Source organism: Scyliorhinus canicula, chromosome 6 (genome assembly GCF_902713615.1).
Source record: "Scyliorhinus canicula chromosome 6, sScyCan1.1, whole genome shotgun sequence".
In the NCBI taxonomy this organism is placed as follows: domain Eukaryota; kingdom Metazoa; phylum Chordata; class Chondrichthyes; order Carcharhiniformes; family Scyliorhinidae; genus Scyliorhinus; species Scyliorhinus canicula.
Genome location: NC_052151.1, coordinates 73,559,712 through 73,574,603, shown reverse-complemented (window position 1 = coordinate 73,574,603; position 14,892 = coordinate 73,559,712). Strand labels below are relative to the sequence as shown.

Sequence of the window (14,892 nt, the reverse complement as noted above, 5' to 3'; positions counted from 1 at the left end):
TTCGATAGAGTGGAGTGGGGGTACTTATGGGAGGTGTTGGGGAGATTTGGATTTGGTGAAGGGTTTATTAGATGGGTGAGGCTGCTATATGAGGCCCCGATGGCGTGTGTGGCCACGAATGGGAGGAGGTCGGAGTACTTCCGGCTTTACCAAGGGACCAGGCAGGGTTGCCCCCTGTCCCCCTTGTTGTTTGCATTGGCAATCGAGCCGTTGGCGATGGCGTTGAGGCATTCAGGGAGGTGGAGGGGTTTGATGCGAGGTGGGGAAGAACATATAGGGTGTTGTTGTATGACGATGACCTGCTACTGTATGTGGCGGACCCGGTGGGAGGGATGTCGGGGGTGATGGAGCTGCTAGCTGGGTTTGGGACCTTTTCAGGCTATAAACTAAATCTAGGCAAGAGTGAGGTGTTTGTGGTGCACCCTGTGGATCAGGAGGAAGGAATTGGTAGGGGGGCAGGGGAGAGTTTTAGTTACCTGGGGGTGCAGGTGGCCAGGGACTGGGGGACTCTTCACAAGCATAATTTCACCAGGCTTGTCGATCAGATGGAGGAGGAGTTCAAGAGGTGGGACATGCTGCCATTGTCGTTGGCGGGGAGGGTGCAGTCCGTCAAAATGACGGTGCTTCCGAGGTTCTTGTTCCTCTTTTAGTGCCTGCCCATCTTCATCCCCAGGGCCTTCTTTAGGAGGGTGACTAGCAGTATTTTGAGCTTTGTGTGGGCACATGGGACTCCGAGAGTGAAGAGGGTTTTCCTGGAGCGAGGGAGGGATAGAGGCGGGCTGGCGCTGCCCAACCTTTTGGGGTACTATTAGGCGGCCAATATGTCAATGGTGCGTAAATGGGTGATGGAGAGAGAGAGGGGGGGGGGGGGGGGGGTGGGGAGAGAAAGAATGGAGATGGCGTCTTGCAGAGGTACGAGCCTGGGTGCCTTGGTAACGGTGCTGTTGCCGCTTTCTCTCAAGAGGTATACCACGAGCCCGGTGGTGGCGGCGACCCTAAGAATCTGGGGTCAGTGGAGACGGCATAGAGGGGAAATAGGGGGCTCGATGGAGGCTCCATTAGGTGGAAATCAGCGGTTCATCCCGGGGAACACTGATGGGGGATTTAGGGGGTGGCATAGGGTGGGCATCAGTAAACTGAGGGACCTGTTTATTGGCGGGCCTGGGGGAACTGGAAGATAAATTTGGGCTCCCCCAAGGGAATATATTCAGATACTTGCAGGTAAAGGTGTTTGCTAGGCGTCAGGTAGAGGAGTTCCCTTTGCTGCCCTCGTGGGGGGCGATGGACAGAATTCTTTCGGGGGTGTGGGTCGGAGAGGGGAAGCTGTCTTACATTTATAACGCAATGCAGGAGGTGGAGGAGTAGTCAGTGGAGGAGCTGAAGGCTAAATGGGAGGGGGAACTTGGGGAGCAGATAGAGGACGGGATTTGGGCGGATGCCTTGGAGAGAGTCAACTCTTCCTCTTCATGTGCGAGGCTTAGTCTCATCCAATTCAAGGTGCTGCACCGGGCCCACATGTCCGGGACTAGGATGAGTAGGTTCTTTGGGTGTGAGGACAGGTACACCAGGTGTTCGGGGAGTCCAGCGAATCATGCCCATATGTTCTGGGCATGCCCGGCACTGGAAGAATTCTGGAAGGGGGTGGCGGGGAAGGTGTCGAGGGTGGTTGGATCCAGGGTCAAACCAGGGTGGGGACTCACGAACATAGAACATAGAACATAGAACGATACAGCGCAGTACAGGCCCTTCGGCCCTCGATGTTGCACCGACATGGAAAAAAAAACTAAAGGCCATCTAACCTACACTATGCCCTTATCATCCATATGCTTATCCAATAAATTTTTAAATGCCCTCAATGTTGGCGAGTTCACTACTGTTGCAGGTAGGGCATTCCACGGCCTCACCACTCTTTGCGTAAAAAACCCACCTCTGACCTCTGTCCTATATCTATTACCCCTCAATTTAAGGCTATGTCCCCTCGTGCTAGCCACCTCCATCCGCGGGAGAAGGCTCTCGCTGTCCACCCTATCTAACCCTCTGATCATTTTGTATGCCTCTATTAAGTCACCTCTTAACCTTCTTCTCTCTAACGAAAACAACCTCAAGTCCATCAGCCTTTCCTCATAAGATTTTCCCTCCATACCAGGCAACATCCTGGTAAATCTCCTCTGCACCCGTTCCAAAGCTTCCACGTCCTTCCTATAATGAGGCGACCAGAACTGTACGCAATACTCCAAATGCGGCCGTACCAGAGTTTGGTACAGCTGCATCATGACCTCATGGCTCCGGAACTCAATCCCTCTACCAATAAAGGCCAACACACCATAGGCCTTCTTCACAACCCTATCAACCTGGGTGGCAACTTTCAGGGATCTATGTACATGGACACCGAGATCCCTCTGCTCATCCACACTACCAAGAATTTTACCATTAGCCAAATATTCCGCATTCCTGTTATTCTTTCCAAAGTGAATCACCTCACACTTCTCCACATTAAACTCCATTTGCCACCTCTCAGCCCAGCTCTGCAGCTTATCTATGTCCCTCTGTAACCTGCAACATCCTTCCGCACTGTCTACAACTCCACCGACTTTAGTGTCGTCTGCAAATTTACTCACCCATCCTTCTGCGCCCTCCTCTAGGTCATTTATAAAAATGACAAACAGCAACGGCCCCAGAACAGATCCTTGTGGTACGCCACTTGTAACTGAACTCCATTCTGAACATTTCCCATCAACTACCACTCTCTGTCTTCTTTCAACTAGCCAATTTCTGATCCACATCTCTAAATCACCCTCAATCCCCAGCCTCCGTATTTTCTGCAATAGCCGACCGTGGGGAACCTTATCAAACGCTTTACTGAAATCCATATACACCACATCAACTGCTCTACCCTCGTCTACCTGTTCAGTCACCTTCTCAAAGAACTCGATAAGGTTTGTGAGGCATGACCTACCCTTCACAAAACCATGCTGACTATCCCTAATCATATTATTCCTATCTAGATGATTATAAATCGTATCTTTTATAATCCTCTCCAAGACTTTACCCACCACAGACGTTAGGCTCACCGGCCTATAGTTACCGGGGTTATCTCTACTCCCCTTCTTGAACAAAGGGACCATATTTGCTATCCTCCAGTCCTCTGGCACTATTCCTGTAGCCAATGATGACCTAAAAATCAAAGCCAAGGGCTCAGCAATCTCTTCCCTGGCTTCCCAGAGAATCCTAGGATAAATCCCATCCGGCCCCGGGGACTTATCTATTTTCACCTTGTCCAGAATTGCCAACACTTCTTCCCTACGCACCTCAATGCCATCTATTCTAATAGCCTGGGTCTCAGCATTCTCCTCCTCAATATTATCTTTTTCTTGAGTGAATACTGACGAAAAGTATTCATTTAGTATCTCGCTTATCTCCTCAGCCTCCACACACAACTTCCCACCACTGTCCTTGACTGGCCCTACTCTTACCCTAGTCATTCTTTTATTCCTGACATACCTATAGAAAGCTTTTGGGTTTTCCTTGATCCTACCTGCCAAAGACTTCTCATGTCCCCTCCTTGCTCGTCTCAGCTCTCTCTTTAGATCCTTCCTCGCTTCCTTGTAACTATCAAGCGCCCCAACTGAAACTTCACGCCTCATCTTCACATAGGCCTCCTTCTTCCTCTTAACAAGAGATTCCACTTCTTTGGTAAACCACGGTTCCCTCGCTCGACCCCTTTTACGATTTTTGGAGTTGCGGTGGAGCCGGGAGTGCAGGAGGCGAAAGAGGCGGTGTCCTGGCCTTTGCGTCCCTAGTAGCCCGGGGGAGGACCTTGATGCAGTGGAAAGATGCGAGGCCCCCAAGTGTGGAGACCTGGATCAGTGACATTGCGGGATTTATAAAATTGGAGAGGGTCAAATTTGCCCTGAGAGGATCAATACAAGGGTTCTATAAACGGTGGCAGCCTGGACTTCCTGGCTCAAAGATAGGTATCTTGGTCAATAGCAACAGCAACCCGGGGGAGGGGGGTTCCTTATTATTGTTTCTATTTGTTTTTCTATGGTTATGTAACTTAACATTGTGTTAATTTAAGTTTTTGTTAATATGTTCTGCTGTTCATTGAGGATGGGCGAATGTTTATGATTGCTATTGTTATTGTTGGTATTTTATTACGATTCGTTGTTGTATAAATACAACATTTTTCAATAAAAATTATTTTAAAAAAACAAACATTTATTCAGTGTTTCTCGATTCTTAAACATCTTAAAGAGCTTGTTAATTTTTATTGCAAGTGCATCTCTTCTGCCTTGCTGAACGTCTGGTCCATGCAGTATTTCTTTTCTGTTAACATTTGTTTCCTTTGTGCATCTATGATGAAAGGTTGAACTCACAAACTGGTATCGGAATATAAATTGTTATTCCTTTTCTAAACATCCATGATTATTTTAAGTTTGCACAGTTGTATGACAGGACTTAGTTGAAAACCCAGTGTTCTAATCCACAGTCATTGCAGAAAGAAATTGAGCAAATGCTTTTCCACATGGGTAGCAATTTGAAACCTGTACTGTTGCTGCGTGCCTCTTGGTGTCTGGTCGCGTATAGGATTGGCATTAATCTAGATGGCCTCCATTCAGGCTGATCAAATGACGGGTTGGAAAAGGATGGGAACTGGGAGAAAAGCTGAACTCAGTACAAAATACTAATGTTGCATTTCTGCTAGATTAATATCAAAATGTTCGCATCCAGTTCTGAGTTTGAGTTGAAGTAATATGTAATGTAAATTGGTTGGGAAGAATACGTTATAGTTGTAATGGAAAAACAATGGAATTGGTAATAAATAGTCATTTGGTAGTACAAAACTTGCTGTTGAAGCTTTGTGTCTTTCACTCAGATTTACAAGAATGCCAATTGTAAAGGAACAACAATTCATACTTCACGAGAAGAGAGAGCTGATTGATTGGCAGGTGGATTCTGGTAGAGGCATTGCCTTGAAGAATGCACCAAAGAGCAGTTAACAGCCAAGCTTTTTTTTTTAAAACTGAAATAGAGCAGGTCAACTCTGGTTAAGGCATAGCCGTTGGGAATGAAGCAGGGAGCTTCTTTGGCGGCCATGTCGTAAGCGACAACACAAGGACGGCTCTGACTCTGAAAACAATGGTTTAAGCACTTTAAACCCCAATAGCTGGTCACCTCCGAGGGGGAGGGAGAAAGAAAGGCGCAAGGGTATAGACAGAACCGTATCCGAGTAACCCCACCCAACCTTTCTGGACACTAATGTCAATTTGGCATGACCAATCCATCTAACCTGCACATCATTGGACTGTGGGAGGAAACCAAAGCACCTGGAAGAAACCCACGTAGTCACGGGGAGAACGTGCAGATTCCACACAGACAGTGACCCAAGCCGGGAATCGAACCTGGAACTGAGGCAACTGTGCTAACCACTGTGCTACCATGGGTATCGCTATATACTGATGACCTGTTTTTATTTTTTGTTTGTGTCGGACCTGCTTGAGAGTATGGTAAGGATATTGGTAATACTGGAAAGGTTTATGGCCTTCTCAGGATATGGATTAAACATCGGGAAGCGCAAGATATTTTCAGTGAACGAGGTGGGGCTGAAGGCTACCATCTTTAGGGAAAGATTTAAATACTTAGGGATTCGGATGACAAGGGAATGGGCCACATTGCACAACTGGAACTTGACAACACTGGTGGAAGAGATTAAAGGGAACCTTAAGAGATGGGTTATACTGCATTTGACGTTGGCAAGGAGAGTGCAGGTCATGAAAATTAATGTGTTGCTAAGGTTCTTATTTGTCTTCCAAGCCCTCCTGATCATCTTTCAGAAATTAGAGGCAATAATCTCGAAGTTTGTATGGGCGGGGAAGGTGCCGAGGGTAAAGAAGGCCCTTCTACAGAGGCAGAGACTGAAAGGAGGATTGGCACTCCCGAACCTGTTACATTATTACTTGCCAAAGACCCCTCCCTCCCGGCTTACTCACTCTTCCAACTTCTTCCATCGGGCAGGAGGTACAAAATCTGTGAACACGCACAAACAGACTCAAAGAGGGGCTAGTTTAGCTCTGTGCTAAATCGCTGGCTTTTGAAGCAGGCCAACAGCGCGGTTCGATTTCCGTACCAGCCTCCCCGGACAGGCGCCGGAATGTGGCGACTAGGGGCTTTTCACAGTAACTTCATTGAAGCCTACTCGTGACAATAAGCGATTTTCATTTCATTTCATTTTCAAAAACAGCTTCTTCCCCGCTGTTACCAAACTACCCTCTTATGGACTGACCTGATTAACACTACATCCCTGTATGCTTCACCCAATGCCGGTGTTTATGTAGTTACGTTGTGTATCCTGTGTAGCCCTATTATGTATTTTCTTTTATTTTATTTTCATGTACTTGATGATCTGTTGAGCTGCTTGCAGAAAAATAGTTTTCACTGTACCTCAGTACACGAGACAACAAACAAAATCAAATCAAAAATCAAATCAAATGTGGAGAAGGTGAGGCAGTGGTGTGGGGAGGAGGGAGCAGAGTGGGTTAGGATGGAAGAGGAATCTGCAGGGAATCCAGCCTGAGAGCCGTGATGACGGCCCCTCTACCATTTGCCCCAAGGAAGTACTCTGAACCTGGTGGTGCAATTGACGGTTAAGGTATGGATCCAACTGAGGAGGCACTTTCAAGATTAAATGTAAGTGGGAGGAGGAGCTGGGGGGAGGAAATAGATGGGGGCCTGTGATGTGAAGCTCTGCGGAGGGTGAATGCTATTACTTGTGCACTGATGAGCCCGATCCAGTTTAAGACAGAGTGCACATGACTCGAGCACGAATGAGTGTGTTCTTTCGTGGGCTGGTTGATGTGTGTGACAAATGTGGACGAGGGCCAGCGAACCATGCACACATGTTCTGGGGGTGTGAGAAGCTGACAAGGTACTGGGAAGCGGTGTTTGGGATATTATCCAAAATTATATGGGTAGAGGTCAGGCCAGACCCAATGATGGCGATTTTTGGGGTCTCTGAGGTGCCGGAGCTGATGGAAGTGAAAAAGGCTGATGTTATGCCTTTTGCTTCTCTAATTGTCTGGCACAGGATTTTGCGAAATTGGAAGGCAGACACGCCACCGGGAGTGGCAGCCTGGTTGGGGGACTTGTATAACATTCTGCATTTGGAAAAGATAAAATTTGAGTTGAGGGTCGGAGGAGGGATTTGAGGCACAGTGGGGATTTTTCATGACTGTGTTTGAAGAACTGTTCATCGCAGGGGAGGGTGGATAAAGCTGTACAAACTATATTGTTGATTGTGTTGTATTTGTTATTGCTCTTGTTTATACATGTTTGGAATAACATTTTTTCTTAAAAAAGGAATGAACCAGAGAATGTCTGTCTTTTCCACACACACACACCCCCGCCCCCTTAGTTTTGAAAGGCGTAGCACATGGGCATGATCTTTCTGTGAATATTTGTAGCTTCTAGTAATTAGATGATGTCCGTTTAATCAGCACAATCGGGATTGTTTAGCAAGTGCTGTCCAATCCCAAAATCACATCAAATGTTGGATACTATTTGAGTTTTGCAAAACGGGCTGGTTGGATGTGGTACATGCTTTGCCTTTTGGGAAAGCCAAAGGGATATGCTGCTTGATCCAATCCACTTGTCATTGGGATGTGCAGCTTACATATCTGCCACCACACCAGCACATAATCTCTCATGTGAAAGGTCAGGCCTTTTTGACTTGATGGCACATCCTGTTAGTGGCGAATACCACTCTATAAGACCATAAGAAGTAGTAACAGGAGTGGGCTGTTTGGCCCCTTGAGCCTGCTCCGCTATTCAATAGGATCATGACTGATCCGGCATTCCTCATGTCCATTTGCCCCTTTCGCTGTAACCCTTGATTCCCTTACTGATCAAGAATCTATTTGTCTTAGTGTAAAATGTGCACAAGGACTCTGTCCCCACAACTCTGTAGCAGGGAGTTCCAAAGACATTCACCCCTCTGAGAGAAGAAACTCCTCCTCCTCTTGTCTTAAACTGGCACCCCATTATTCTGAGACTTTGCCCTCTGTTCCTAGATTCTCCCATGAGGGGTAACATCATCATCTCAGCATTTACCCTGTCAAGTCCCATAAGAAGCGTATAAATTCCCATGAGCAGAGTTGCAACCTGTTTAACCTTTGCTCAGCAGACAATCCCTCCAAACTGGGAATCACTCGTGTTGCTACTGCACAGTTGCAGTCTGAAATGGCTAACTTCACCCATTGTTCAATTTATAGAGACACATTACCCTTCCAGGGTAACTGATATAGACTAGACCTTTTGTCTGGACCGAAAATGGTGGCCTTGGGTCCATTCAGGAGTTTGCTCAATGCCCAGCAAGCAATGATCCACTTCCAGCGAATTAGTGTATAAATTGTTCCTTGTAGAATTGGTACTCTAACACTGGTTTTGGGCTGGCCCAAGAAAGGATATGGTTGATGGGCAGGGGAGGTGCCCCCCGACCAGGTTGGTCACATGAAATGTGAGTGGGCTGAATGGGCCAGTCAAACTGCTGCGTGTATTCGTGCACTTGAGCTTGAAGGAGGACGTGGCCTTTTTGCAAGAAACACACCTGAAGATCGGGGATCAGACAAAGCCAAGGAGAGGGTGGGTAGGGCAAGCCTTTCATTTGGGGTTAGACAGGAAGATGAGGGGGTGGTGTTTGAGGTGGGGAACATTTGTGGCAGATTCAGGAGGGAGGTTCAAGATAGAGAGTGGGAAGCTGGAGAGGATGCCGGTGGTTTTGGTTAATGTTTCTGCTCCAAACTGAGACGATGTGGAGTTTGAGTTCGGCTGGTGTCCATGGGAAAGGCAGTAGGGCATTTGCAGAGGGCCGGAGAGGCAGTGTATGAGTACCTGGAGAAAGCTAGTAGGATGCTGGCCAACGAACTTAGGAAGCAAGAGGCGAGGGAGATTGGAAGAGTGAAGGGCGACATGGGATGGGTGGTACTGGACCCGGTTGGGGTGAATGGGTATTTGAGGAGTTTCACAAGAGGCTTCATAAATCGGAGCCCCTGGCTGGTGGGAATGTGGCATTCCTGGGTGGGTTGGAGTTCCCTAAGACGGAGGATTAACTGGTGGAAGGGCTGGGGGCCCCCATTGGACTGGTGGAGGTGATGGAGGGCATGGAAGCGATGCAGGCAGGGAAGGCCCTGGGCCCGGATGAGTTCCAGTAGAATCTTGAGGTTTTGGGGAGGAGGGGGGTCCTGGAGCCTCTGCTAGTGAGAACATATGATGAGGTGAGGGAAGGGGGGGGGTGGTGGTGGTGGGGTTGCTACCCCCCCCCCCCCCCTCCCCTCCATTATCTCAGGCGTCCATGTCTTTACTAGTGAAACAAGATAAAGATCCAGACAGTGTGGGTCCTACTGCCTGATGTCACTATTAAATGTGCACACTAAGTTGCTGACAAAGATCCTGGCCTTGCGTAACGAGGACTGTGCTGGGTCGATAGGGGAAGGCAACTGTCAGCGAATGTTAGGAGACTGCTAAACGTGATAAATGATGCCGCCGGAGGGACAGGACATAGAGGTGGCAGTGGAAATGGACGCAGAGAAGGCTTTTGATCAGGTGGAGTGAGTGTACCTGTGGGAGGTGTTGGGACGATTTGGGTTTGGGCATCGATTTGTGGACAGGGTTCGGCTGCTGTATAGGGCCCCGGTAGCGAGAGTGCAGACAAATCGGGTGAGCTTGGGGTACTTCAGGCTGCACCGTGGCACATGGCAAGGGTGACCAGTCTCCCTGTTGCTTTTTTGTCTTGGCAATTGAGCCATTGACAATGGTGCTTAGAGCGTCGAGGAGTTGGAGAGGGATTGGGTGTGGGATTAAGCACAGGGTTTCATTGTAGGCAGACGACCTGCTGCTGTATATTTTGGACCCACTTTGAGATATTGGGAGAATCATGAGTAGTCTGGAGGAGTTTGGCCGGTTTTCCGGATATAAGCTAAACATGGGAAGCGTGTGGTGTTCCTGATCAAGGCCAGGGACCAGTCGAGGAGGTTGGGAGAACTGTGTTTTAAGTTTGTGGTAGCGAGCTTCAAATACTTGGACATCCAGATGGTGTGGGGATGGGAGCGGTTGCACAAGTTGAATCTGGCCTGGTTGGTGAACAGATGAAGGGGGTTTTAAGAGGTGGGATTTGTTGCTACCATTGCTGGCGGGGCGGGGGCGGACAGTGAAAATGATGGTGCTGCTGAGGTTCTTATTTGTCTTCCAGAACCTCCCGATCTTCATCCCAAAATCATTCTTTTAGAAAGTCGATACTTTGATCTCTGGGGTTTTTTGTGTGTGGGCGGGGAAAACCTGATGGAGACTTGGCTGTTGGGATGGGGGTGAGAAGGGGTTGGGGGTGGAGGGGGTTGGCCTTGCCAAACATAATAAATTATATTCTGGACAGCAAATATTGCTATGATAGGAAGTGGGTAGTGGGGGAGGGGTCGGCGTAGGAGCAGAGGGAAGCAGCCTCTTGCAGGGTTTAGGGGCTTTGTTGATGGCACCTCTGCTGTTCTCGATGGCCACGTACACCATGTGCCCAGTGATGGCGGCACCATCTGAATTTGGAAGGTGCCTTAGTGTGGGCACCTGATTCGGGACAACCAGTTCGCACCGGGGGGGGGGGGGGGGGGGTGTTTTGGATGTGAGGTTTTGGGGGGAGATCGAGCAATTTGGGGACCTGTTTGTGGGGAGCAGCTTTGCGAGCTTAGAGGATAGAAATATGAGCTGCCCAGCGGGAACGAGTTTAGGTTCGAGACTTTGTGAGGAAGCAGGTGCTGTCCTTTCCCCATTTGCTACCCTTGGAGTTGCAGGATACGGTGCTATCGAGGGAAGGCGTGGGTAAGGGTAAAGTGTCTGAGATTTATAAGGAGCTAATGGACTGGGAGTGAGCCCTGATAGGGGAAGTCAAACGGAAATAGGCGGAGGAACTGCAGGAGGCGGGGAGGGAGGGGGGGAGGGGGGAGGGAATGAAGGCTGGGTTGTGGGAAGAGGCCCTGAGGAGGGTGAATGTGTCCTCTTGAGCGAGGCTCAGCCTTAAACAGTTTAAGGTAGCTCATAGGGTGCACAGGACGGTGGCTCCTGGCAGCTAGGATGAGCAGGCTTTTGGGGGGGGATGGAGGACAGGTGTGGGCGGTGCGTGGGGAGGCCCGCAAACCATGTACACCTGTTTTGGCCATGTTTGAAACCGAAGGGGTTCTGGGAGGGGTTCGCAGACGTAATGTCCGAGGGGAAGGTGGTTTAGAGTCCAGAAGTGGCAATATTTGGAGTGTCGAAAGACCAGGGAGTCCAGGGGACGAGAGAGGCCGTTGTCCTGGTCTTTGCCTTCCTGATAGCCTGGAGATGGATTTTGTTGGGGTGAAGGGACCCAGAGCCACCAAAACCAGGGGGGTGTGGGTGAGCGACCCGGCAGAGTTCCTCGGGTTGGAGAAAATTAAGTTCATCTTGAGAGGGTCGGTTGATGGATTTGCTCGGAGTTGGGCGCCGTTCATCGACTTCTTCAAGGAGAATTGAGGCGTCAGCGGGATGGGGGTGGAGGGGGAGAGAGGAGGAGGTAAAGGGGTCAAAATGGGGAAGGGAGGAGGGGAATGGCTGGAGGGTTGGTTAACTAGTTGTTTATTTGTTTGTTTTTTTGTTTGTACTTACTGTTTATACAAATGCCTTAATAAAAATATTTCAAAAAATAATTGGTATTCTTGTGAATCTGCCCTGTGCAAGGCGAAAGCCTTCAACAGCATATCTACTTTTTCAGCAATAATCAAGAATTGATAGTCTGTGAGATTGAAAAGAAATAGGTTTTCAACAAAATGTATCTTGTGATCAGCCCAGGAAGGCCTATTTTACTCTCTCCATTCCCAAAGGGGTCAGGCAGATTAGAAACCAAGTGGAATCAAAACTGACCTGCTGATGTTGTCGTTCTGCATTTTGGGGCCCCTGTAAACAGCATCATTCTGGGGCCCTGTTTTATAAATGTATGTGATTTAACAAATCTATGCCATTTCTAAACCACTTTTGCTTGCAATATCAAAAATGCAACTATGCCAGTAGTAATGATTTCTATGGTATATGGCAGATGAATTTTCAAAATTTTCATTTTCTTTTTCTTAGGACTACAGGAGCACCAACACAGGGGAATATGGTAATTATTGTATTGCATTTTATAGAAGGTATAAAATAGGATATCAATTTTCTTCTACAAGTGAGATGAAGTCCTTGAATTGTGCATTGGTATTGTACAAAAAATGTGTTGTACAATAAATGTTGGATACAATATGGTGACATTATTTACATTTTTTAAACTTTGGTCGTGTATTTCTATTAAAGATGGAAAAGCATTATTTTCCATCAGATGGCTAGTTAGAAGAAATAATTTCCCCTGCCCCCCCTTTCTACCCCAGGAAGGATCAGATCTGAAGTGCGGAAGAGATTTACGAGGGTGCTACCAGGACTTGATGGTCTGAGTTATAAGGAGAGGCTGGATAGGCTGGGACTTTTTTCCCTGGAGTGTAGGAGGCTTAGGGGTTATCTTATAGAGGTCTATAAAATAATGAGGGGCATAATAAGATCGATAGTCAACATCTTTTCCCAAAGGTAGAGGAGTCTAGACCGAGAAGGCACAGGTTTAAGGTGAGAGGGGAGAGATACAAAAGATACCAGAGGGGAAATTTCTTCACACACAGGGTGGTGTGCATCTGGAATAAGCTGCCAGAGGCAGTGGTAGAGGCGGGTACAATTTTATCCTTTAAAAAACAGTTAGACAGTTACATGGGCAGGGTGGGTATAGAGGGATATTGGCCAAATGCAGGCAAGTAGAACTAGCTTAGTGATATAAACTGGGTGGCATGGAAAAGCTGGGCCAAAAGGCATGTTTCCATGCTGTAAACATCTATGATTCCATTTTTTTTCAATTTTCATTTGTAATTATACAACTTCATAGAATCTCATGTTGTCATAAATCAATAACTATTGTTGCCTGATGTTCAGCTTCCTGTCTGTTACCCAGTCCTCTATCCATGCCCCAACTCCATGAGCCCTTGGGTGGGATTCTCCATCCCGTCGCACCCGTTTTCGGTGCAGTGGGATCCTCCGTCCCAGCAGCTGGCTAATGGGGTTTCCCATTGTGGCACCCCCATGCTGTTGGAAAATCTGCTGTTGGTATGCTGCTGGTGAAGTGGGAATTCCTGCCGACTGAGAATCCAGCCCCTGATTGTGTGCATTAACGCTTTATGTGTGGCCATATTGTAAATCTAAGTATGCCATTTTGACAGAAGTAAAAGTAAAATGCAGCTAGAGATCTGAAATAAAAACAAATCAAAAATCGCATCTGTGACGAGAGAAACAGTTAACATTTTAAGTCCAATATGTAGTTTTGGGGGTTTTCTCTCTTGAATAGTGGTGTCACATTTGATAACTTTCAATCTGCTGGGATCCTTCCAGAATCTAGGGAATTTTGGATAATCATGAGGGCATCCGTTATCTCTGCAGCAATCTCTTGTTTTTTTTAATCCCCTCAAAATCTCTGCAATTTTTTCATTTTCCCATGATCATTTCTCCCATCTCTGCCTCTTAAGGGGCCAACCTTTGTTTTTCCTCGGCTCTTCCTATTTATTTTTAAAATCTCTTGCAAACTTTTTCTATTCCTGGCTAGTTTACTCTCATTTTAATTTTTTATTAACTTTTTTGGTTGCCCTTGTTAGTTTCTAAAATATCACCAATCCTCAGGCTTTCTAAAATTCTTGGTAACCTTTTTTTTAATCTAATACTACCTTTAACTTCCCTTGTAAGTTCTGGGTGGACCATGCTTAATTTTTGGTTTTTTAATGGAATGTATTTTTGTTGAACATTTTGAATTATTTTTAATTGTTTCCTGCTGTTGATTAACCACCATACCTTTTAGTTTACTTAAACTTAATCATCCTTGGACAGGTTATACAGCTCTCCCTTCATAACACATGTAATTGGACTTGTTTAAGGTTCCTGTTTGGGACTGGAATATGTCGCTTTCAAACTCAACATAGAATTTGATTCCACTTTAATCAATTTTTCCCCTTACGTTGCTTCCACAACGTATTCTTCCAGGAAACCTTTCTGAAAATATACAAACTCTTCTAGACCACCTTTACCCATTTGGTTCGTCCAATCTGTATGGTTAATGTCTCCCTCAATTAGTACATGTGGTGATATGCCTATGGGCTGTATCATAGTTGGAAGGTGTGCTACCTCCAACCAGCAGGTGGCGGTTAATGCGACCATCAATTCATTCAGAGACACGAGTTGAAGTAAACTGTGGCTTTAATCGTCTTACAACTGAGCCTGCCTGCGACAATCCGAACTGAGGGCGGACTCACAGGACCGCAGCACTTATACTTCCTGCTGGGGGCAGAGCCAAGGGCAGAGCCCTGTACATGCTCCTCATCTCCATCCTGTGGCCAGAGCCACGCAACGGCTCACTGATGGAGCCCACAGGGACACAGTAATGTACAGTGTGAATGTATAGTGGTTACACATTTACCACAACGGTACAGCACACCATGCAGTAAGGCCATGTGACCTGTGACTCTGATATAAGGGGAGATACATCCGGCCTTCTTGGAAAGAAGATTGAGAGTGTAATAAGACGTACATGTGAGTGAATGGTCAGTGCGAGGTGCAAGTTGCAGAGGAATAGGTAGCAGACTCCATGATAACATGCTCTGTATCAGATTGCTATCTTGCCACATGAGACTCAATAAAATATTCTGCTTTGGACAAGTTGAAGTGTTTGAGTTCCATCGTGAAGGGATTTGACATGGTCCCTCACGGCAGACTGGTACAAAAGGTGACGTCACATGGGATCAGGGGTTAGCTGGCAAGGTGGATACAGAACTGGCTAGG

General features: G+C 47.1%; 1 protein-coding gene across 28 annotated transcripts in view; it reads left to right on the top strand.

Annotated features, from left to right (window-relative positions):
• Positions 1–14,892, top strand: part of snap91a (synaptosome associated protein 91a) — a 329,189-nt gene that overhangs the window by 211,011 nt on the left and 103,286 nt on the right. For all 28 annotated transcript variants that reach the window (XM_038799504.1, XM_038799494.1, XM_038799506.1 and 25 more), the window contains one exon: positions 12,127–12,157. In XM_038799504.1, coding sequence (XP_038655432.1) covers positions 12,127–12,157 — 31 coding nt within the window. The remainder of the gene's footprint in view (positions 1–12,126; positions 12,158–14,892) is intronic.